The 26,564-nt window shown below is 40.5% G+C and overlaps 1 protein-coding gene across 1 annotated transcript in view; it reads left to right on the forward strand.

The window, feature by feature from the left end:
• The window catches only part of Chst9 (carbohydrate sulfotransferase 9), a 212,606-nt gene that overhangs the window by 87,963 nt on the left and 98,079 nt on the right, over positions 1-26,564 (forward strand). Inside the window, exon 4 of the mRNA XM_010643509.3 lies at positions 21,204-21,245. Coding sequence (XP_010641811.1) covers positions 21,204-21,245 — 42 coding nt within the window. The remainder of the gene's footprint in view (positions 1-21,203; positions 21,246-26,564) is intronic.

Raw genomic sequence — 26,564 nt, forward strand, 5'->3', positions numbered from 1 at the left:
CTGACCGTGATGGGGGTGCTTACCACATGTTAGCTGGCAAGCAGTACAAGCCAGGGCTTGTTGGGTGTTCGACATCGGCCAGAACACCCCTGAACCTCAGTCTGTGTTCACAAAGCCTAGACATTTCCTGCTGCCTATAAAAGTAGCATGGTTACCTAGAAGATAGTAGAGTAGAGACCTAAATTCAGACCTGAGATTCACATCCAGCCTAGCACAGGCCAGGGCTTTGGTGAAAAAAGGGTAAGTTATTCTTTCCTCCTATGCTGTGACCAAATGCCTGAATTGGTCTAAACCAAGTCTGATGTGTATCCATCCTCTAGTACCAAGCTCACCAGTGTTCTGGTTTGGCTTCCATGGCAATCCAGCCCCAACATGTTTGCTTTCCAAAGCAGCTTTCCTGAGGAACTGGCTCCCTGAACTGTGTTAATGAATTCTGTTTTGAAAAATAATAACCAATTTTCTCTGGGCTCATGGCTTCAGAACAATATTTATTGTTGAGTGAAACAAAGCCTCTTAGATGCATTTCTCCATCCACAAAATGGAAAACTTACACTTGGGCTGTGCATTAAAAAAGAAGTCCTGAAGAGTTTATTTTCAAACAAACTTCATTTTCCAGACAGTCAAATTGAGGATAGAAAATGAATAACAACACAGCTGTGCCACATTATTTTGAAAATACCTTAAAGTTCATTGTGTAACACTACACTTAAAGAGCATATTTATGCAAACAAATCTTAAACGATAAGTAGCTAATGTAGCAGAAACTGCCATGTCATACTACGCAGTCAAAGCACAGATATGAAAACATCTCCCTGAAATTCGCTGAGCATGCTTGATATTTAATTTGTGTTGCTATATATTGAGCAGAACTGGACATATATTTGCATCCCATTGAGACATGAAATGTGGCTTCTTTTAAGGGCAGGGGAGAAATATTATCTCCAGTTGTATCACAGTATATTTCACATAAAGCAATGTGTCTAGTTTTGTAATTGAGAAAGAGAAACCATCACCCATGCCCATGTGGACTCTTGAGAAAAATGTATGTGGTCCCTTCACCCAGAAGAGGAACTGAAAAGAGTTCCAGATAGTTTGTGTTAGCCAAAATTACTTCAGGCTTTCATCTTAAATTAAATATTCTGTTTTTTTAAAGACTTAAAGAATCCTCAATTAAAATGGAAAGTAACTCAAGTAGAAATGGACTTTCAAAAGCTGGATAATCTTACTAAGCAGCGTAGTACCAAGAATTCATGACAAAATTAGATTCAAGTTATTTTGCAGTTATTGTGCAAGTGGCATCAAAGTCTATCATATATATATATATGTGTGTGTGTGTGTGTGTGTGTGTGTGTATCTTATATATATCTTTTATATATTATATATATTATATATTATCATATATCTCTATATATGTATATCTTATATAATCTATTTTATATATAATTCAAAATAGCATATATTAAATGTACATAAGAATATACATTTTTGTGACATGGCCTTGGAATAGGGCATCCTGGGGAAATACATATTTTGATTGATTAAAAATGTCACTTTCACAGAGAAGAAAACTTCACACAGCAATAGAATGCCAGTGACCCTCAGGCTTTCTTGAGAAAGGTGTCTGAAGTCATACCTGATATCCTCACAAGGAAAAAAAATGAGGTTATATTTTTAACCCAGGGATGGATGTCCACCTTTCTTTAATAGAAATGTCCACAAAAATTTTAATCAACAGAAGATGATACACTTGTATGCTGCGTAACTTTAAACATTCTAGAGTAAATATATGTTATTTGAGCTGAGAATACAGAAGTCAGTCGACAAATTGCCCTGTTATTTCACTGCTGATGCCAATGTAAGAGGATTTACAGGACAGCAGAGAAGTCTAAGGAGAGAGGAAGCACCAGGATTCTGCTCACCCCAGTAGTCAGGGCCTGCGTAGAGTTGCGGTTGGATGACCTCTGAAAGAGGCCGAGCCTTAGAAGCAGGCAGAGAGAGACCCCAGAGTAGAGGAACTCATTGTAGGGGACACCAGAACTAGGATCTACTATGAGAAGCAGCTAAGTGATCTGATTCACACTGAGAGCTAATGTTGGTCATGAATTACCAACAGTGTGATTGGTTGGTTGTAGAAGTCATATGTCCGTTTTCCTAGAGGTGACTGTCAATGTCTTGACTTCTCTTAGGATTATTTGCAGGAGGGGGTGATCCTGACAGCACCATTGGCTTCACTTGAATATCTTTCCTTGTCTGAGATCTCACAAAATGTCTCTTTAATGCTCTCTCCCTTGCTCACCTGCCTTTGCTTATTTTTACATATTTTACTATGCTCTGTTTCTTAGTCTGACTGTAAATCTCTATTGTATTTCTTACTGCACAGAAGCCACTTGAATTTCTTAATCCAGTGTGGTCCTTTTCTCCTCCAAGATGTCCCTGACATGCAGTTTTACCCAAATCTCCTATGAAAACACAGTTTTCTGCCTCAGATATACAAGGAGGCAAACAATATACCACATTCAAAACCTGACCTCATTTAATGAACTTTTTACTTGCATTCTTTGGCCATTTTTCTATCTGATATGCTGGCTTCCTTGCCATTTGTAAATGTTAATCCAGGATGGATAGGTAAGTGCATATGAACCACCTTAAATTCAGTATTTTTCATTGATCATCATCGTGTTACCCAAAAATGCTGTAAATCTTAAAAGTAGCACACTTTCTGTACAAGATTTTTTGTTTACTTTTAAATTATGGTAAATTACACAAAATAAAAATTTACTCTCATAACCTTTTTCAAGTGTTGAGGATTTAGCAGCATTGAGCACATCTACATTGTTGTACTAACATTGCCACCCAGCACCCAGCCACAGAACTCCCTTCTCATGTAAGACTGCAAAGCTTTATGCCCATTAAACAAAATCTGCTCACTCCTCACCCTTCCCTATCCCCCAGCCACCACTATTCCATTTCTGTCCCTGTACATCTGACTCCTCTAAGTACGTCATGAGCCGTGTAATATTTGTGGTCCTACTTCATCATGTCTCAAGTTTTATCCACACTGGGCATGTGTTGGGCTGAATACTCTTCTGTCCTATATGTAGACTGTCTGTTATTTATCTATTTATCATTTTTTTTAATTTCGTATTGCTGGGGATGGAAGCCAGGGCTCTGTCCATGCTGGGCAAATGCTCCACAGTTGAGCTACACCCCCAGCCCCTCATCCATCTCTCGATGGACATTGGGGTTGCTTCTACCTTTTGATGATAATGAAAATTTCTGCTGTGAACATGGGTGTGCAAGTGTCTCTTCAAGACTCTGCTTTCGTATTTTTCATTTATGCCCAGATGTAGAATTGTTAGGCTACAAGGTGCCTTAAACAGTTTCACTTAGGCAGAGCGATTAAGTTTATAACTTTCCAAATCTGTTTTTAGTTTTGGGTGTTTCTGCTTGCTTGTTTGGTGCTAAAGATTGAACGTAGGTTGTGTGCTGACCTACCTTCCAAGCCCTTTTTTAAGTTTTGTTTTTGAGACAAGGTCTCAGTAAATTACTGAGTTGCCCAGGCTGAGCTGAAACTCACAGTCTTCCTGCCTTTTCCTTTCAGAGTTCTGTAGTTACATGTGTATGCCACCATGTCCATCAGACTTCCAGATTTCAGAATTATTTACTTATTGGCTTATTTTTTGTCACTGTCACCATTGTTTTTACTCCCTCTTGCTTTCTTCTGGATAGGTCACATCCCTTGGGAATATCATCTGAGCCCTACTGTATGAAGTGAAATGATTGAATAGCTGGATTTTTAAAAAGTAAAAATAATTTAATAACATTCTAAATAGTATATTATGAGTATTATCTTTGCAGCTTGTAATAAATAGAAGGCCCTAGAAATGATACATATGCTAAATATGTGTGTTATAATTAAACACAGATTATATGATACGGAGAAATGTATTCTATCACGCAGTAGTTACTTTCATGGAAAAACATTGTATTCTGTTTCAGGATCTCTAATTAAATCTTGAGTTAATTAAAATAAAAAATTGTTTGTAACTCGTGCTAGTGACACGTATAGGGCTCCGGAGCCACATGTGGCTGACAACCGCCGTGGTGAACAGTGGGGAGGGCGAACCTCATCACTGAGCTTCACCTTGGCAGTGCTGCTTTCAACTGTGCCATCTCTGGGAAGGAGGACTTGGACGTTGGTCACCATGTCAGAGCACTTTTAGTCACTGGGATACATGACCCAACACCACGTCGTAACAGAGAAGAGGTCCACGGGTCTCATGTTTTAAGGGGGTTCAGTCCATTGTCAGTGGCTTCAATACAGCAACCTCATGGTGGAAGGGCCCGGCAGAGCAAAGCTGTTTAGTTCAGGTAGCCAGGAAGCAGAGAATAGTGCCAGAGATGACGGGACAGGGGCCTGGATGGAAACCCCAAAGTTGTACCTCTGTGGCCCACTCAGACACACTCAGAAGCGTGGTCGACCAATGTGTGTTTGCTGCATACTCGCCCTACTGCCACCTGAGCTTTGTGACGAGTACTCTGTAAGTGACGTGTCCACGTCCTGAGCTGCCTTTTCAGAGACTAGGCTGCTGGAAAACCACTGGGTTTCTGAACCAGATTTTTAAATGAAATGGAAAAATATACCTAAAGCCAAAAAGTTGTTTGCTTGGTCTCTGTTTTGCCCTGATACTTCCCCTTGAGTCTCAAGAAGCATTTTTACCTGCAGTAAATATTGATTCAGAAAATGAAGGAGCAAGTGACTTTGGCAAATCACCAGACACAAAAAAATGGCACTGTGGGTTCCCTAAGGAAAGAAGTGCCTACAAATGAAGAAAGGGGACAGAAGCAGAACAAGAGAGGGACATATAAGTACCCTTCACAGTGCATTTGAAGACACATACAAAGGATTACCTCCAGTCAACCCCCAGGCCACAAATCCATAAACTAAAATATACTTATTCATTTTTCATCCTAATTCTGTTTGGAAGATAAATTATTCACTCATTAAGGAACTATTAATAGAATTTTTATTATTTGCTATTACAAATCAAGGGCAGAGTAACAGTTGTATACAAGGCGAGGAGAAGCCATATATTTTTTTCTTTGCTTTGTTTGTTGAGAGGAAGTGAAGGGTAGAGTGGTATTTCCTAGATTTTGCCCTCAGATCCGTGACTGACCCATTTTGTTTGCCTTGGAATGAGTCTGTTTGCCTGAAGAGATAATGAGTAATACCTTTTCAGCATCACTGCAACATGTAAAACAAAGAACAAAAGTAATTGCATTTCTTTCATCATTCTCTTTATCACACTTACCAATTTGCAGTATTCTGCTATTGTTAAAAATATGTGAGTAAATAACTGAAAGAATACTGTCTTCATGGTGAGCTCCTGCCCACCTATGCATGTGCTACTGAAAATATCAGACATAATTTGGAGAGTTGTATTAAAAAGAGATTTCAGGATATCACTAGGAATTGTCCCACACTTTTCACACTGTTCTTCCTTGCGTCACTTTTAACGGTAATCAAACACATTTGTCAGTGACTCATTTGCCGTAACATACGGGCCTCTAAACTAGGATATCTTTGTCAAAGAATGTTTGGTTCCCCACTTTTCCTTTTTCCTCATTGCAAAGTGAAACTGGTAAGAGTTTGCCTGCTTTCCTGTGCTTGCTGTGAGCCAGCCACCCTCCATAACACGAACAGTGGTGGTCATTGTCTGCTAGAGGGACAGCTGGGCCCAGACTTCCTGAGAATTATAGGAGCATTTGTCAAACATCAAGTGATAGCATTCAAAGTGTCCGTAACAAACATGTTAGTAGAATCACTGCTATAAAGTTTTTAAATGTTTTATATCCAAAAATCATATTGCAACTGGAGTTGTTTTAAATATTTTTAAAAATCTAAAAGTCATTCTAATGATTTAACTGAAAGTAATTATTGGTCTAAAATGCCCCCCACATAAAGGGCCATGACTATATAATTTGCAATGTTTGTGGCTGCCAAATACATTAGAAAATTATCATCTTTATTTAACCCAATCCAAATATACATAATATTTTAAAAGGAAAATTATGCATTCATTTCTAGAACTTAATTTACTTTTCTCATGTTTATCCAAAAGACAAAAAATATCTTTCTCCTCTTTATGAGATGGAGAATCAAAAGACAAGTGATCAATTAAAAACGTGGCTCCTTGGCAGAAGCTTTTAAATAACAGCTTCTCGGCACACGTGGATGAGCCAATGGTCACGTGCAAGGTCCTGTTCTGGGTGTTCGCATTATGGCAGCAATGTCCGAATTTCATTGAACTTTTCAGGATGCATATAACATATGTTTCCCCGCAAAGTTTCATTACCAGGATGACTTTAAAGTTGGCAGTACTCAATCAATGTGTTTGAGAGATTGCAAAAATTAAGTGATCTGAGCAATGGATCTTGTGTTATTTTATTGTGTTTACATAATGTGTGGTGATAGGTGACAGAAATAAAGCGAACAGATGCCTCAGATTGTAGTTTTCAGATTCAGGTTGTAATTTTTGCCAATAAATATATTTTGGCCTGTATTTTTATCTCTTTTCTTGAAAAACCACTGCCTTGTGCTCAGTATAAACAACAGAGGATCTAGAACAGTATGAATCGGGCATCCTACTCTTCCCATTACTAAATGGTTAAATTTACCATTGTCACATCAGAAAATTTTCAAAGGAAGATCCTTTTCTAGGTGAAAAGTGCACCCTTTGCATAGAAGATGGCAGATAGGAGGGAATACTTAGTTCTTGTTTGCTGATAGAAATGTAAATGACAAGGCTAAGATTTGGCTTTGACCCATTTGGCTTTTTACATCATTTGACTTCAGAATTTCTATAAATAAAATGATCCAGTGTAGTTTAGTTCTCTGAATGATGCCGTATCACTACTCTGCGAGGCAGGGTCTATGTAAGAGACGGAGAAAGTTGTGTCCATTAGCACCTAGATGTTCTTCAGAGCAGAGGGCCTTAGAAACTCAAAAATAAACCTCCATTCGGGGCTTTTTTTGAGCCCATGAAAATACAATAATTGCTTCGCAAATCTTCATTTCTCCCTCCCCCAGACCCTGGTGTAGTCTAGAAATCTGCAGTGCAATGCCATATACCTACCATTAACCATACTGAGTCCCTTTGAGGGACAGATTCTACATTCAGTGTTTTTAGCACAATAAAATATATGATCTTAGTATAATCAATGACCCAGCTTTATCTAGCAAGAGAGATTTACCAGTTGTAGGTAGAAGTACATGAAAAAAGTGACCAAATGCCAAAACTGATTGTACAGTGGTCTGGTCTTTTGTCTCAAGTACCTAGAGATTTAAGATAGACGGCACTGGCTCCCCCCAGTAGATGGAGAGTTTTGATGCAAGAAGTGTGATCTTAAGAATGAAGCTTTTTACTTTTCTGTGTTTTCATATATTTGAAAAAAATGTTCATAGTAAGATGTTTGAAGACAAAAACAAAAAAACAAAAAACAGAAATTGTTCTCTCGGGGTTTTTCCCCCTTTTGTAGGAATCCTATTAGGTAGTGTAACTGTAGGTTATGCTATTTAACTCTAGGTTCCTTTAAATTTCCACAAATGCTTGTTGTATTAGACAGTGAGATCACATCTGCCAGGCAAGCAGAGACCAAAAGCAGATTTCTTTTTCACGGTTCATCTTTCTTTCTATACCAAAATTGGAGACAAAAGACTCCCGCCTCTGCTGGGCTCCCTGCAAGGCAGATGGACTTGTCCTCTTTCCACCAATGTGGAGAGCTCTGGATCTGTACTAATCTGCATAGCCACTGAGTGCCATCTCCCACTCCCGCACCCCTCTGCTTTTGATGACCAACATTCTGTTCTCTACCTCTGGGAGATTTTGAAGTTTTGGGTTATTTGTTTTTCTGTGCCTGCCTTGTTTCACTCAGCATACTATCTTTCGGGTTATTTATGTTGTCACAGATGGCAAGATTTCTTTCATTTTTAAGACTGAATGATGTTCCAGCATGTGTGATACATTTTCTATGTCTATCCATCTATCAACAGATATCTAGTATGTCTTCATACCTTTGCTGCTGCAATAATGTTGTGATTCCATAAGGAACTCAGAAAACTAAAGAGCAAAAAGGTCAAGCAACCCAATTTGAAAACAGGCAAACAATATAAACAGACAATAGTGACATTCCTCCTTTATTGACTGTGTTCTGATCGAGGGACTGGGTCATTAAATGAATTGGTTGCTAAAGATGAATTGTATATAGTACGTACATTACAATATTTAGAACAAAGGAGGCTCCCACTTGACTTTGCTTTTATTTGTATAACTCTTGCATGCAGTACTATAATGCATAACAGAAAATAAAACGACAGTACTATACTTGTGCTCTACAGTACAATCAACAAAAATTACAGCACTATATAAACAAGGAGTACCATATAAAAAAATACATTCAGGGTCTGTAAACAAGATATACGGAACTGTACAAAGCAAGTCCAAGTGGCAGATCATGAGGCCGAACAGCGCACCTTGGTTGTAGATCTAAACAGTCCTTAAATAGGTCGGTCGTTCAATGAGGACTATCTGTACTCAAAAGAACACATACAAATCACCCACGGGTGTGTGAGAAGGCACTCTGTATCACTGAGCATAGGGAAGGTTAAATCAAGACCACAATGAGCTATCACACTCATTAGAGAAGTCATTCTCAAAAAGACCCCGGATAACACGTGCTGAGGAGGATCTGGCTGGAAGGGAGCCCTGGAACACCGTGTGTGGGAATGTAAATCGACACAGCCATAATGGAAAGGAGTGTAACATTTTCTCCATCTTTGAAGATACCTTGTGGTTCACTACTGGACATTTGTCCAAACAAATTAAAACCGGTATCTCAAAGGAATACTTTAAACATCTTAACTGGAGTATTTAATTTTAAATAACTTGCTTCTGTGGCTTCATTCATTTATTCTGTTGGTTGTTATCTCATTAGAAAAAAACTGTTGAATTTTAGGTCATTACATAAACAACACAATGTTAGCTAAAGCAATAAACGAAGACCTCCTGAGGAAGTCACATTTGAACTGAATCCTGATCAACATGAAGGAAGCACACTTAGCATATTTGAGAGAAGAGAAAATGGCAAGTGCAAAGGCCCTGAGGCAGGGAAGAAACAAAAGTCATTGTGGCTGGAGTTTGATGAGCAAAGGTGAACATGTAGCAGCATTCAGCTGCCTTAAGTGGGACCATATAGACTGTGGTAATAAGTTTGGGTTTTATGATATTTGCAGTGAAAATCACTGGAAAGTTTTAAGTGAGGAAATGGGATTTTATTTTTCCTTTAAACATTCTGATTTAGAAAAGATACTACAAAAGAAGTAGAGTTAAGGAGACTGTTTAGAAAGTTAGTAGAGCAAATCAGGAAAAAAATGAAGGACCAGGGTAATGGCAGTAGAAATAATGAGGTGCTGGCACATTTACAGGGAGCCTTTGCACTGACACATGCAGGTGGGCTGGGTGTGCAGGAAGGAGAGAAGAGTGATAAAGGATGACTCTAAGATTTGGTTTGAGCGAGTTGGTAAGTAACACTGTTAGCTGAGATGTAGCAGAACACAAGAGGGCCAAGATGGGGGCTGAGGACCACAGTGCTTTCCCATTTGCCCGTCTTAAGTGTGAAACGAGTATTACTCAGCTAAACAAAGATGCGTGGAAATGGACTGAAGTAATCTAGATGAGAGATGATGGTGGAGTGAACCCAGGGAGCATCTGGGGCTGAGGAAAGTGGGTGGATGTGACTACCAGCAGCACTTGGGAGAATCAGAGTGGTGTTCAACAGCCCCAGTGTGAGGTTGGATTCCCTGGTGCATGGCAGCGCTGGTGCAGGGCCGTGTTTGGAAGAGAGGAGGAGGCTTCATATCTAGACATAGACTAGACATGGGGCTCGTGGAAATTTAAGGCCACATACACTGAACATTTTTGTTTTGTTTTTGCAGTACTGGATGTAGCATCCGGGTCCTTCTTGCTTTCTTTTTTGGCACCAGGGATCAAATTTGGAATCTTGTGCTTGTAAAGGCAGGTAGTGCAATACTGAGCTAAATCCCCCCAACCCAGATCTTTAATACTAAGTTACATCCCCAGACCTTTTTTAAAAAATTATTATTTTTCTTGCAATCACAAGGACCTGAGTTCAATCCCTGTTACCAATAAATAAATAAATAAATAAATAAATAAATAAATAAATAAATAAATAAATAAATTTATTTAAAAAGACAAAAGTAAGACCAAAGCCCAGCAAGGTAAACATCAACATAATTCCATGACCAGCATCTGGGACACATAGCAATAAGACGCAAGTTCCTAAAGATGGGCTGGAACTTGATTCTCCCACCAGAGCCCGCTGGAGTGCTGGGATTACTGAGTGCACCAGCACACCCAGCTAGCACATTCATCTGAGTGTGGCGCTCAGGCAAGAAGCATAGTTAAGAGATTTGGAAGTCACCAGTGTTAACATCATCCTCATCAAAGCCAACAAAATGAAGAGGATTACCCAGAAGGGGCCGCAATGCAAAAACGAAAAGGAGACTATTTCAGATCAAAAGAAAAAGACTTGATGTGGATTGTACTTGCTAGCAAGGCAATCCTGAAAGCCGGGAATAATGAAAATGCCCTTCCACGTCTAGTGGGTTATTTTAGCAGATTTGGCTGCTCCTCTTCAGAACCTGCAGTAAACAGCTTCTGCAAAACTGTCAGGCGTGAGTGCAAGACACACAGCCCAAGAGTGAACTCTACAGCCATGCGTCCGTATGATAAGGAATTCAGAAGTCGAGGGTTTGATCTCACGCACTTGCATACTGTAAGCAGCTCAGCAAAAGGGACAGAACATTGTGTCTCCAAATGATCCCTTGGGTAGCCTGACTGCCTCCCAAACATTTGAGGGCTGCACATGACAGACCAGAAGGGATGGATGCAAACCACCACGACGGGCTGACAGTGAGGGCTCTGGGCAAGGCAGCTCCGCCCCATCACTAATGCCGGAGACTGCTCGTGGACAGTCATCTGCCTTTAGACTGCGGGGAGTCTGTGTCTAGGAGGAAATCTGAAGATAATTGAGTGCTAATTTTTCATTTTACAGATGAAGAGAGTACAGCCCTGAGAGGTTGCCTTGTTAAAGGTCACACACCTGCTTTCCAGTTATGTCTGCAAAGATATTGGAAGCATTCCTCTTGCACCCTGATACCACGTACGGAGCCCTTTTCAGATGAAATGAAGCTAATTTTACAGATGCCCTTTGGATGTCATGCAGCTATGTCTCTTCAAGTGTAAAGGTTACCGGGGCAGGCTCCTGTCTCAAGCGGCCAGCACAGGGATCCTTGCTCAGCCCCTTAAATCGAATAGCCTTCGCCTCTGTCAACTTGCTCACCTTATTTGTGAAGTGGAGATGATCATAGTTTTATCTGATTGAGCTGTAAGGATTAACTGAGATGACACTAGGCAGGAGGAGCTTTTGGCCTCAAGTCTAGCTCGTGGTGGATTCAAAAAAAATTGAGCAATCTTTTCATCGCTTTTCATGATCACTCGATACAACCTGTCACTCATCATCTAGGATGGAAACGTTACTAACAAGGCAAAAAGTTCATTGTTTTGGCAAAGAGTGTGCCTGAAACACATATTTGTTGAGGAAGCAGGTGACAAAGAAATGAGGAAAAGAGGAAGAGGGAAGAAGGAAAGGAGGAAAGGAGGAAGACGAGGAGGGAAGTTCCAACGTGGAAAGATCTTTCACCATCATCTGGCCCGTATTCTGAAATATGGGGATGTAGCAAGGATTTCTTATTATGATGAATAGTGTCCCTTTTCTGAGGTATGAAATATGCAGCTAGCACTTTTCCCAGAGTAAAAGAAAGGTGGAGCAGGGCGGGGTGTTCCCTAAGCAGGACAGACAGCCTCCAGGAGCTGTGGTCTGCACTGCTGACTCGGCTCCTGGACTTCGAACATGGTAGCTCTCGGTGCCTCTCTGGTCCAGCCACAGGCTCCAGAGGGACAGAGACTGGTGCTTTCCTTCTCTGAGCTTGTGTGTGTAGAGGTGATGAACACGGAATTTGCAAAACAGAAGCTGACCAGGCCGAGTGGTGTGAGGATGCGAGGTGTATTCTCTGCCGCCAGAGTGCCAGGGTTGGTTCCCAGTCCTGGGCAGCTTTGTGGCCTCGCTAAGCCACACCCTTGCCCGTACACAGGGACAGTGAGGATGCTCCCTGATTAGGACGAGGAGTGAATGAACTGCCGTCGGTTAAGGGCTGCGCCTGGACGGGAGGGTGCTCCTGCACCAGCACCTACCTTGCCCAGGTGAGCAATAACTTCTGGGGTCCCCAGTGCGACTGCTCTGAACACAGAGCTGAGCCCTTCAAGTTTGGATCTTGAAGAAGGAAGAGGTCTTTTTCAGGCAGAACAAAGAGAGCTAGATCTTCGGATTGGGCTTAAACCTGAATTGGGCGTTAGGTGTACACAGGGAATCGGGGCTCAGAGAGGCCAGGTGAATGAGTTTCCCATGAGAAGCCTAAGGTCCTCCAGCAGCTTCTGGGCTCAGGGCAGGAGCACTCAGCGATCCACAGAGAATCTAGGGCCCTGGGCTGGTCACTGTGGAATGCAGGGTTGGATTAGTTCCTGTCATAATGAGAAGTAAACAGAGGTGTTTGACGAGCAGATGACCCTGGCAAAGCAATCTTTAAACAGTGAATTGGATAAATCAAGCTGAGGATGGAGGCTGAAATTGGGGATCCCAGTCTGGAGACAGTGGCTGTAGCCCTGGCCTTGTTGAGCTAAGGACCTGGTTGGAAGGCTGGGGTTTTAAAAAATATAGAAAAGACTGGGTATGAAACGTGGAAATAATGCTGACCGCCCAGAAGCAAGTGTGGGGAAGACGAGGAGCGGCCGGGACAACAGCAGCAAGGGGTGTCTGTCTAGTCACACACGTGTTGCTCCCAGGGACGGATGGTAGTGCCCTGGCCGGAAAATGGACACCCCTGCAGAAACTAGAATTCGGAGAAGGGAAGTTGAGGCTCGAGAGAGGTCAGAGTCAAAGGCGTGTGTATGTTTGGGAAAGAATCAGATCTAACTGAGCACAAAAGAGAAGAGAGAGGTTGAGGGTTCCGTGAGGTGGTACTGCAAGGGGAGGTCGCTGGCAGCCCTGCTGCACTGCTCAGCAAATCGCTCTGAGCGGGGCTGTGAGGACCCCGGCCGTCACATACAGGAAAGCCCTGAGGCGAAGGGTGTTAAATACAACATAAAAGGGAGAAACGCAGTGACCGCGTGATCCTGAAACATTGCCTCTTTTCCCTCCTTCCTAGAACTTTTAAGCCAAATTGGACACTTGTTGATGACGGAATTAGGGCTCAGAGAGGCGAAGTGAATGGCTTTCTCTTGCACTGAGAATGGGGTGTCCCGGCCCTAAGCTGCGCTGCTCTCTCACGTGGAGGTTGCCTCTTGGGCTAGTCCGGTCCCTCAAGGCCTCTTTTGGGAAGGACGCGCTTCCTACGGGAGCGGGGTGCTGGGTCCTCCACACAGGGAGCAGGCAGAGGACAGCACGCTGCCTCTTTCTCATGGAGTGCGGCTTTATTCAGGAAGCCTCCTCCCAGAAGGAGCTGTCAGCACAAACACTGCTCCTGCATCGCCCCCTACTTCTTTCTTTTTAGTTTGTATTTCCTTTTAGTTGATGAACTGATTTTGAAATCTTCACAAAGCAAAATAAGCCATCTACTCATGGGCTCTTTACCTTTTCACTTGTGCGAATTAATTAATCCGTTGTGTTTAATCTCCTTCTAATAAAATTAAAGCAGGATCTGCTTTTTGTGAAGGAGGCTTTAAGTCTCAACCATGTGGACATCCACATAATTGTGTTTAAAACTTAACCAGTTAAATAAGCCAGACTCAAAAATGACAAATGTTGCATGTTTTCATTCACATGTGGAATCTAAAAGGGGAAAGAACATGAAAGTAAGATTATTAAAGAAAAAGGGGACCAGAGGAGAGGGTAATGAAGGGATAAAAAGGGTAAGATCAAAGGTGATGTTTGCATGCATCTAAGTGCCACAATGGAACTCATTTTTCTATGTAATTCAAATGCAGTAATAAAAAAAACCTAAATCAATTAAAAACTGAACTGCTATTTTGGGAATTTTTTTTTAACTTCTATCTTTGAAAGTATATAAAAGTGATGCCCCTGTACAAACATTTTGAGCAACCAAACATAATTTTATTGGAGGGATAGTCATTTGAGATCTTACCCTTTTTATGAATTCCTTCTGAAGTCCTATACATCTTAACATTTTTCCGAATTTTTTTCTTGAGGGAAGTAACTTGAAAAATACCAAGGCAGAATACAGAGGAACCATTTAACTTAAGTGAAATAAGAATTTAAAGGGAAAACATAATCAACTATTGTGAGGCATTTTAAAATAGCTACTAGAAAACCATTCCTTCTAGGACATTCTACAACTTGGGACTTAAACAATTTTACCCAGGAAAGACTTGACAGAACAGAACCTGTAAAACCCAAAGATTAGAAGGAAGTACACGGTGAGGTTCACAGTACTTCCTTTGAATTACTATCTGTCATCACTAATTTCCTTAGGCTCGGTGCCACTGTAGTTTTCCTCAGGGGACCTTGGGTTTCAGGTTATTCTGTGTTGTTTATTGGTTGCTGGAGAGGGTCAATGCCCTTTCAGGATTTCTTCAGTTTCAAAATGACAAAAGCCAGTTCTCTTGGCAGTACCAATAGGCAAAGTGTATTTGCTGAAACCCCTTTTATTTTGAACCAGTACTGTATGAAGTCAAGAAGCAGGTGGGTTAACTCAAGTCAACCACAACTGCAAAGCTCTGCCTTTGTAAATCTCTGGCTCCTGTCTGGCGTTGCTCTGTTTGCTTGTCGGCAATCTGTCGCTCGTTCCCAGGCTGCCTTTGACCTCCAACAGTCGCCTCTGTCCTGAGCATAGTGAGATGGAGAGAAAATAATAGGCTGGATAAAGTTCAGTTCTTGTTCTACTTCTAGTTTTGGCAATCTTGGGCAAATACTTAACCTCACTCTTTTCTTCCTTTGAATTCTATTTTATTTTATTTTTTATTTTTAAATCAAAGTAATGCATACACAAAGTATCAAACACAGTATGTCTTTGTACTGTTCCCCTCTTAAATGATTCACCTGATTAAGCAACTGTTTCATTTCCTTCAAAGTAATCTACCCACCAATGCTCACCATCAGGTGTCCTCTAGCCCACTTGTAAACTTCCGGCCTCACGGCTGGAGATGTAGGTGGACCAAAGTCAGTTGTATTTGCTAGCAGACCTGCTGTGCTGCTTGAACTTGTTGAGATAATTATTCAGCCCGTTATAAAATATGCAACTCAATAGCATATGGGTGTATAAAAGAGAGCTGCTGTTTCTAAGAAAACGTCTTCAAAAGTCTCAATAAAGTCAAAGTCCTAAAAGCTGTAGAATTAGATGTCAGCAAGATCATAGTAAAATATTAGGAAAAAGGATATTGGTAAAATGATAGGAAAAAATATTACATCTAAACAGATTCTGCTTTGCACTTTTATGATCTCAATCTACCTTAGTAAAACTGAAATTAGTATGTATAGGTGATAATTATGGCTTTGATTTATGTAAGAAAGTGCAGATCTGAAAACATGCAGTTACATTCCATGTGCATAAATCCAGGTAACATTCCTATGAGAGTCTTATAAGATTAAGCTAAATAAGTTTGGCATAAAGCACTCAGGCCCATGCCTGATATTTAATAAGCATTCAGTACATGTTAGCTGTCATTGTGGTTATTATTGATTTAATAATTGTGCATCCAGACAATTTTTAAAGAAGGTGGGAAAAAGGTAAGGTTATATCAAATCAATATTTCCAAAAGAAATTTGGGGATAAAATTTTTAATCCAGCAACCAAATACAAGACCATGGAGGGACCTAAACTTGACTGTCGTAATTTGATTTCTTTTTGCATCCAAATATCTGTGTGTAAAATCAGAGGGTATCATTAATTATATTTCTGCAAGATTTAGCTGGAAGAAAAAAACCAAAAAAATGGATTCATTGTTGAGAACAATGCTTCAGCAATCCAAATGCAATTCTGGTTCAATTTTAGTAAATTACCCCATAACCTTAGAAAGCCATCTAACCTTTTCCTATCTTAGTGCTCGCTAGTACAGAAGGATGACAAGAAGCAACATTATTGATATATCATCAAGTGTTCAGAAAAATTACTTTCAATTCTGTGTGCCGTGCACTGGGTGTGAGCTGTGCCTGGCTTAGTCTTTTTTTTTTAATGAGTTTATTGGTACATTTTAGGTATACAGTACAGTTACATTCATTAGTGGGATCTTGTATCTTTACATAACAGGTCTTGGTTCTCATTTTTTTCCCCTGCCATCACTTCACCCCCTCCCCCTTCCCCATTTACAAATGCTTTATTTCCATTTTTTCATTTTCTCATATTTTTTCTTTTCCCTATTCCCTTTCCCCTACTCTTCCCATTTTCCCTACACCTTTAGCCCTTTTCTTCCTATTTCGCATTGTCAATTACCTCATTAGGATTTTATGTACTGTTATAGTTTTTCACACCAGAGAAACTATTTGGTATTTACACATGAGTGACTTACTTATTTATTTCACTTAGGAGTGTATCCTCAATATGCATCCATTTTCCCATGAATGAATCTAATTTCTCATTCTTTAATGACTGAGTAGAATTCCATTTTATAGAAAAACCACATCTCTTCTTTATCCAGTTTCCAACTGATGGCTTTATCCTTAAAACATACAGCTCATCACTTCTCACTACCTTCACCAGTTTCACCATGATCTAATACACCATCATCTTTCACCTGTGTCATTCTAAAATCCTTCTAAATGGCTCTCTGGTTTTCATTATCCTCCAGTTTTTCACATATAATACCCAGAGGGATTCTTTAAAAATTTGTCAGATTTAGTTACTTCTCTGTTTAGATTTCCTTTCACTTCAATGGCTTCTCATCTTAGGCAAAGTAAAGCCAAAGTCCTTAGAATAGCTATGGCTTCTCTGAGCTGGCTGCCCATCACCCCTGTGTGTTCACAGTCTATATCTCTCAAATGACCAGTGATGTAGAACATTTTTTCATATATTTACTTGCTGCTTTTACTTCTTTGTCTGAGACATGTCTGTTCATTTCAGATGCTCATTTTTGAATCGGGTCTTTGTATTTGGAGTATCTGATTGTTTTGAGTTCCTTATATTCTAGATAAGAGTCCTTTGTCTCAGGAGCAGCTGGTAAAAAGTTTTTCCACATTGTAGGTTGTCTTTTAGTTCTGTTGATGGTTTCTTTTGTTGTACAGAAGCTTTTTAATAAGATGAGATCCTAGTTTTTTATTTTTTCTGCTAGTTCCCGTGCTACTGAGGATTTGTTCATAAAGTCTTTTCCTATGCCAGTGTCTTCAAGACTTCTGCCTAACTTATCTTCCAGGAAGTTTAGTGTTTCTTTTATAATATTTAGATCTTTAATCGACTTGGATTTTAGTTTAGTGCATGGTGAAAGATAAGGGTCTGGTTTTAATCTCTGGCAGGTTGAAATCCAGTTTTTCCAACACCATTTATTAAAGAGACTATCTTGCCTCCAGTGGGGATGCTCAGCTCCTTTGTCAAAGATAAGGTAGCTGAGTACATCTGGAATTGTTTTTGTATCTTCCAATCTGTTTCACTGATCTTCAGGTCTGTTTCTTTGCCAGCACCATGCTGTTTTTATCACAGTGGCTTTGTAGTATAGTTTCAAATTGGGGATTGTGATACCTGCTGCCGTGTCTCTGTTGCCTATGATAGCTTTTGCTATTCTAGGTCTCTTCTGGTTCCAAATGAATTCTTGGATTATTTTTTTTTTCTAGTTCTGTGAAATATAGTGGTGGAATTTAATCAGCATTGTATTGAATCTGTATAGCAGTTTTGGTAGTATGGCCATTTTCACTATGTTGATTCTTCCTACCCAGGAGCAGGGGAGATCTTTCCATTTTCTTATATCCTCCTCGATCTCTTTTTTCAGAGTGCTGTAGTTTTCAGTGTAGGGGTCTTTTGCTTCTTATGTTAGATTGATTCCTAGATACTTCATTTTTTGGGATGCTATTGTGAAAGGAATTGTTTCCCTAATTTTTCTCTCAGTGAGCCTGTTATTTGTGTACAAGAAGGCTATTGATTTTTGAGTGTCGACCTTGTATCCAGCTACTCTGCTGAAAGTGTCAATTAAGTCTAGAAGTCTTTTGGTGGAGTTTTTTGGGTCTTCAATGTCAAGTACCATATCATCACTGGCTCAGTATCTTATTCAGAGGCATGAAATTCCTAACCCTCAGGATAAGTCATTGACATGCTATTTTTTTTTAAATTGATTTCCTATCAAGGCGCTAGATCTCTTCCCTTATTATGGTGTTTGCATCAAATTTCAACAAATGTGCTTCACCACAGAAAACAGAAATGACTCAGATGACAGTAATGGGATGAAGGGAAAAGATCCTGTTTCAGTAGATTGTCTGTGCCACTAAATAAGTCTTAATAGCATATTAAATCTTATAAACACAATAGAAAAATGTGTACTGGAGGCACAGTTTAGAACTCTTACTGATTTTAGTGGCTCTGGTGAAAAAAATTAATTTCTGGCATGTAAAGCAAAACCCCAGTGCTGATGTTTAAACTCACGTTTATTGTTGACCTTCTATGAACATTCATAGTTACTTAATACAGGATCATGAATTGAGCAAGCCAGGCTACACTGAGTGTGTGGACTGAGCCCCAGTTCCTAGGGAGTCATTTTGTAAAATATAAATAACAATGCTCTGGGAGATACAACATACACAAAGCCTTTGAAGGTTTACATACTTCAGTATGGTATTATTACTGGAAGGTAGCTGAGAACACTTTTCCTATGAGATAATTTATAAGAAATTTCCTATCTTTTTATTAGATGTTTAAATAAATATTTCTCTCAAAAATGTAATTTAACTCAATATGTATTTATGCATGACGCTAAACTAGGTTCAGAGAAATCATAAAAGAAAGAATGAAACTGGACTGGACCTGTGTTCAACAAGCTCACTGTGTAAGTGTAGGAGATATACACCTGACTGACATGATTTGGTCTGAGACTTGCAGAGCTCTAAACTAGGCCAGGGAAGGGTATCAAATACCTGAGGGCACCCTCATTATCATGCCTCAATGTCAGATTTCCAGATACAATTAAGAAATTGGCAGTTGACTTTGCATATCCTTTATATCCGAGCTTTCGTGGAAATGGAGGAAAGAATCCGCCATGTCCAAATTTTTAAAGGAAATGACTTGATCATTATAAGCCAGATAGCTTTAAAGCAATACCTGAGGAGAACAATCCATCATACAACCAATAAACAACTTACCAGAATGTCATAAGAGATAAAGAAGCTGACGCATTTGACTTTCTGAGTAGCTACTTTTCTGTATCAGTTTAATTTCCTTCCATGTTTAAGTGACAGACTACATAAATAATAATAATATGCTGGATAACATCAATTATGCATGGAGGAAAATTTTAGGTTCTAGCCTAAACAATATTCTTATCACTAAGCTGTGAAAGTGTGACCTTAATCATACTGCTGTTACATGGGTGAACAGGTAAATATAGAGTTGCAGTTACTTTATAGTGGGTTGGAGCAGCGGATTACATATCAAGTTCCAACCGTGAGGATTAGTTGCACAGAAGGAACTATAACTTACTGATGAGCTGTATAAATGACTTATAAATGCCCTCATCCAAAATGCAGAAGTCACTAAATCAAGTAGAGCTGCTGACTCTTTGCTGATAGGCAACTCACAGCAATACAATTGGAAAACTCCCTTGGACACATTTTTTAAGTCATTCTCAAAATACAAGAGCATTTCATTGACATAAGTAGAACATGATACATTTTAGCCCAAATGAAATTTGTCAAGCAGCTGATTAGGAAGAAGACAAAAGCCAAGAAGATTTTGCTCTCAATTAGGGGTAGAAAAGCAATATTCTTCATTAGTCACACTGATAGTGGATTATCAAAATGGCAAGACAGAAGGATAAAGAAGTCATACTCCCTCCATTGCTTGAGTTCCACCATTCTGAGTACTAGTTTGAGTTTTAATAAACATATTCTGAGAAGGTTTCTAAAAGAAAAACACAGGGAGAAAACATTATCTATGTATCAAATATGTGACATATAAGTAAATAGTTCATATAACAAGTTATATATTAAAACATAATTAAACATTGTATAAAATATGTGATATATAACATAGTCTATATTATGTATTTATAATGTGCTATTGAAGGAAAGAATTGGAATTGTGTAACTCAAAAGGCTAAATATTAGTCATGTAATCACCTGCTGACAATTACCGAGAATTATTCACAGCCAAAGCAGGGCTCCCCTCTCCCCGTAGATGGTAGTACAAGAAAAAGTATGCTGTGTTACATCTGACCAGCTTCACCTGGTAGAGAGAGGCCCATCCTGATCATCAACATAAAAATAAAAACTCTCTCTCATAGTCTCTACTGCACTGTAAACTACCACCAGTTCTGGATAATTTAAATCCCCACGGATTGCTTCCCTGAAAGCCCTTTTCTTTCCTTCTGGATTTCAGTTCCTGTTCTCTTCCAAGCCTTCCAGACTAAGGCATCCTCCAGTAGACCACTGACCCTCAGTCTCAGGACATGCACGTGGCATGGCTACCCTGAGTATCGATGCTACCTGAAGACATTTATCCTAAGCGCTCGATCTTACACCAATATTTTAGAGAAAAGCGTAATTGTGCACTAACATGCTGATAAGTTATAGAGCAAAACACTAAGTATCAAAGGAACTCACCTTCTGCCTGATGGCCATTCTCCTACCCCACGCACTCCTCCTTCCCCACCTCTGTCTCCCTGCCACAGAGGGCACAGGCACACACTGTCCTTTATCTGGCAAAGTTCAAAGGTGACACCAGATTTACTGTCACTTCCTTGTTAACTAGCTCTGAAACATAAGGGACAACATACTTCATTTCATGACTTTGCCCATCCCTTGATTTTCCTCACTACAAATAAAATATTAGAGACCTTGTGGCATCTTTGTGTAGGAAGCTGCGCAAATGTCTTTGGATGTGTTGCTAATATGTGCATTTCTTTCCTCTTGTTTTCCAGAATGGGGGCCAGAAAATTACTTGCAGCCTGCACTCAGAACCAGTGAGTATCCTTCTCATAATGTTTGAGTCCCACTTAGAAAACCTCAGTGTTACTTCTAAGGGCCTGCTCTGGGGATGAAAGTGATCACCAGGAAACACAGCCCATGTCCCCCTGCTGGGTGTGTTAAGTCTCTACCGACAGGGAGAGAAACTAGCAGACCACCATCCGTGCCCTCTCGGAATTTTACAGAGGAAACCAAAGGCTGTGAAGATAGATCTCCATTACTTGTGGCTTGATGAATAAGTAATGTTTATCTTATTTGAAAAAGTTTCTTCTGTTTTTGTTTTCAAAGTATTTACCATTTCCCTGGACACTGGGCTACATTTTTCTTTTCCAGTACCAGGGATTGAACTCAGGCCCTTGCGTTTGCAAAGCAGGCACAGTGCCGCTGAGCTAAAGCCCCAGCGGGCTACATTCTTCTTTCCAAAATGCCTTTTACAAGTAAATGCAGTAAAATGTTATTAATTCAGACACTGCTAATACATAAGCTTTGACAACTCCATCTAGACTAACCTGAAATTTACCTTGGAACGATCCTATGAGGGAAGGACTTACTTTCATACTAGAGCAAGCACCTGCAACTTGTGTACAAGAAGACATTGGTTTCATGGAACTAGAATATGTGGTCTTTAGGGCAAAAAAGTCAGCTATAAAATAAGGGTCCATATCGTTAAGTAGATGTCTCCTTAGACAGACTCTACTGGAAGATTATAGTATTGAAAGTAATAAAACTGCATTGCTTTCAGTAAATTCTGACTTCCGTTATCTAGGCTGACTTTTCCTTCCTATCTTCCCAAACTCATTATTTCAATCTAATGAAGTTGACTATTGTGTAATATATGAGCAGAAGCATTTATTAATAGAGGATCAATTCCTATTATCTTAGTTTAAAATTAACAAATATAAATTTAAATATTGGATGTTTTTCTGCAGCATTTATCACCTGAATGATAGCACTGCATTTGCTTTGCAAGAAAAATGATGCATCATTCCCTTTCCTTCTTCATTATTTCACATAGCAGCCTTAAAAAAAACTCAGTATCTTCACAAAGCAAACAAGACAGATGCTGGCATAATAACAAATATTTGAGGTGGGGGGGAAATCAGTGCACGTACTCTTTGGGCATGTTGAAACACTAAAGTAGTAACTGAGTCGTTATTAATTTCCTTATTCTTTTACTCCTTTAAACAAATACTGAGCCACACTTATTCTATCAAGGGAGCAGTAAATATAATTTTTTCGTGAGTTCATTCTGCTGGCAACTTGTATGTTGAGTCAGAGTGGGAGACAAACTTTTCTCATGTGGTAACTGATATGTTATTAAAGTAAGCGAAGTGCTTGGAAACTCAGGGAATGCACTACTCTCTGACCAGAAGAGCTGGGAAAGTATTTACAGTATGTGTATAGGCCACTTTCTCATCACTGAGACAAAATAATCCCCAGCACCCACAACCTAAAGGAGAAGAGGTTTGTTTCGGTTCACAGTTTCAGAAGATTCAGTCCATGGTCGGTGGGCCCAGGACAGAAATGGCATGGTGGAAAGGATGGGTGGGGGACAGCTGCTTAACCCATGGCAGCCAGGAGGCAGACAGAGAAGAGAGGAACCAGGGACAAGAGCACACCTCTCTGGGTCACACCCCATAACCTGCCTCCTAACAGCACATTCAGCTATGGAATTATCAATGGATGAGTCTCCATGATCCAGGCCCCTTCCGAACACATGAGACGTTGTGGGGACATCTCATGTCTAAGCCACAAGAGTAAGTATAATGCTTGAGGTGGATAAATAAAATGAATAGAATTTCTATAAGTAGAGAAAAAGAACAGCCTTTTCAGCCATATAAGCAAAAGCATGGAGATATCGAAGTGCATGGAGAGCTCCAGAGAAACAGTGGACTGGAGTGAGTTGTAGGAAACTGAGTGCTTAGAGTCGGGTAGAGAGTATCCAGCAACGTATACAATCAAGAAAAAATGCTCATCAGCCAAGTACAGGGCCTGGAATCTCAGCTACGTGGGCGGCTGAGGCAAGAAAATCACAATTCCAGGCCAACCTGAGCAACTTAGCAAGACCTTGTCGCAAAATAAAAATAAATAAATAAATAAATAGGACTGCAGAAGTAGCTCAGCAGCATAGCTCCTGCCTGGCAAGCTGAAGGTCCTGAGTTCGATCCTCAGTATAAACAAACAAATAAATAGCACTCTGGAGGTGGCTCAGTGGTAGAATTTTGCCTACACTTATGAGACCCTGGATCCAATCCCCAGCACTGAAAGAAAAAAGAAAACAAAAGATATTCTGTCAGTGGTTCATAACAGTAGCTGGAATTCAGAAAGAAAGATTTGAGAGTGTTCTCTGTAGTGTTAAAATGAGAAGACCTGGGGATAAATAAGACTTCCTAGGGATAAAGGAGAGAATTTTGAGGAATGTGGAATAGAATCAGCTTCTCCTGGAGACACAGAAAAAGAGGAGTCTTGTAAGATGAATTTGAAGAAAGAGAACTTGAACAAAAAGAAATCTGAGGGCGCTTCTATCTGAGAGCTTCCCCTTTTTGCTCACAAACACTTGGACAGCATGGGGCGTAGACTAGAAGGACACATGTTTGAAAACAAGCAAAGCCACCCCTGAGAGAGGTAACCTGGACGGGTCACACAACTTCTCTCAATGTCATTGTCACCACGTGTAAAACAGAAGCAGCCAGAGCAGTGAATCCGTGATTCGGAGGACTTCCCAGTTACATGAAAGCACTTTACGAACTGTAAAGCAAGGCACCGAGAAACAGCCTGACATGCAGCCCAGACCCCCTGGCTAACCTTGCTGAGGTCTTACGCGTAAAACGGGGATAACAGCGTGGAGCTTCCACAGGTTCCTCAGACTGTGAGACAGACGCACGTCAAGTTCCATCTATGCACACAGGTGCTCTAGACCTGAGGGCTGCTGGAGTATTAGTACTCTCTATGAATAGGAGCTTGTTTCTGGGGAAAGAGGAGACAATTCCAATGAGCTGTGAAAATAAGTAGGGGTGTGTCTAAGTGTTTTGCAGGTACAGCCACACCTATGTGCTCTGAAGCAACCACAATAGGTGATTTGGTGACATGGTGTTGGGGAAATCAAAGCAGATGTGCTTGTGGATAAGAGCTGGTGCCTTTGAAGGGACAATTGGAAATATTTATCAGTGCAGATCCTAGAAATGTAAAGGATTTGAATTTAAGAAGTTGTATCCTACCAGGTTCCCTGGCTTGGATGGATCAACTAGCAGGTTGTAATCCAAAAGCCTTTATCTTTGTCAAGACAGGAGTGGCTTGCTCTACAGGTTGAGTTTCCAGATGTCCCCAAAGTCATGGGCTCTCAAACACCAGTGCGTCAGTGGTTGGTGAGATCTCTGTCTGCCCTTCCTGTCTTTTCACTACACAACTTTGGCATGCACAGGATCCTACCCCAGTCTCCCCTTCCACCTGACTTTTAGCTCTTCTCTAACACTAGAGAAAGCAAAAAGGTTTCCCACCTCTTCTGGAATAGAAATGTAGAATCTGAGCCAAGTCACAAAGAGCCAGGCTTCCACTGCCCATCTCATCTATTGACACCATTGCTGAAGTGCACCCCAGGGTTTGCTAACTGCAGTAGTTAGAACAGTGCTTCCGCCCACACCTGGGCCGGATTGTCTCACAGCCACTGCAAAAATGTTCGGTGTCCTCTTGAAATACTTAGTGAACCTTGGGGATCCCAAGAGAGAGCTTCTGAGATTTATCTTGATAGTTACTAAACTTTCCTCAGAGGGAGATTTGAATTGCTAGAGCCCTCATTCTCCATTTGTCAAATGGCGGTCATAAAGAAAATATAGGCTAAATCTTCCCCATTATTGACTCCTATTTTAATTAATGTAAGATATATTCCTCATTTGGGAACATGGCTGATTCACTCAGTCAGTGATTATTCATTAAGGGTGAACACAAGGTGCTAGCTGCTATTCAAGGTCTCTGAAGATGATGAATATCTACATCTTTGAGGAATAAGATTTGAGGTAAAACCTCTCAAATTCAGATAAAGCTCTAGGTTTTGCTAAAACTACTACACCAGAAATAAATTAGAGGTTGGGAAAGCCCAGAGCTTTTTCTCCTTTCTCCCTAATCCTAAAGCTAACTCTCCTCTTCTTTTCCAATATAAATCATCTGAAATTCACCTCCCAGTTCCCGGCTTCTCATATGTTTCTTTTGGTTAGCTTGGTCGTCCCAAGGTGCCTTACCATCCACCGTGTGGGGACTTCCCTGCATAGCTTAAGCCTTGGACAAGTCCGCATACCTGCCTTCCCCAGGTTGACAAGGACCTAGCGATGTTTCTCCTGTACCAAAAATGTGCACGTTCTGTGTGTGTGTGTGTGTGTGTGTGTGTGTGTGTGTGTGTGTGATGACAAGGACCTAGCGATGTTTCTCCTGTACCAAAAATGTGCACGTTGTGTGTGTGTGTGTGTGTGTGTGTGTGTGTGTGTGTGTGATGACAAGGACCTAGCGATGTTTCTCCTGTACCAAAAATGTGCACGTTGTGTGTGTGTGTGTGTGTGTGTGTGTGTGATACTGGGGATTAAACACAGATCCTTCTCCCTGAGCTACATCCGCAGCTTGTTTTCTTTTTTATGTTGAGACAGGTTCTTGCTAAGTGGCCAGGATGCCCAGACTAGGCTCAAGTGTGTGATCCTCCTGCCTCAGTCCCCCAGAGTGCTGGGATTACAGGTGTGCTCCACCATGGCAAGAGACTTCCGTCTGTCTTGAATGTGCTTTAATCACTGGGTACCTTGCCAGCCAGATCTGAGTGTCCTCTGCAGCTGTCATTTCATTCCTGCCTGGTTTGCATGTGCTCATGAGACCATCTCATGTGTCATTAAAAATAATCAAAAAGGCAAGTATCTGCACATTTCATTTCTTTCACACTAACCACTCTTTCCGGCTACTTCTTCCTTTAATTGGCATGTCTCCCATGTCATTGTTGTCTGTTTTCTTCTTTGCTCTAATTTGTACTCCTTACATGGCCCACATGTTTTAGTAACCCTGGGAGTTCAGGCTTTTTTGTTGAATTTCCACTTCATTGGAAGAAAACAAAATGTGTGTCAGCGCCAAACCTAAAATTAGGAATAGGTGGTCACCTTTCATCGATGTGTTTTCCTTATTGTTCTTTAAAAGTCCTTTGGCAGGTAGAGAAGCAATGCTCGGTTTGAGCCAATCCCATGAGGCCTTAACAGCGAAAATATAACTCATGTGGCACCTGTGATCAAATGCTCAGTCCAGAGTCTAAAACTTGAATCTTCTGACTCAAGAGCCTCTCCTTCCCC

This window comes from Fukomys damarensis, unplaced genomic scaffold, assembly GCF_012274545.1.
Source record: "Fukomys damarensis isolate Sample0158 unplaced genomic scaffold, DMR_v1.0_HiC HiC_scaffold_30, whole genome shotgun sequence".
Classification (NCBI taxonomy): domain Eukaryota; kingdom Metazoa; phylum Chordata; class Mammalia; order Rodentia; family Bathyergidae; genus Fukomys; species Fukomys damarensis.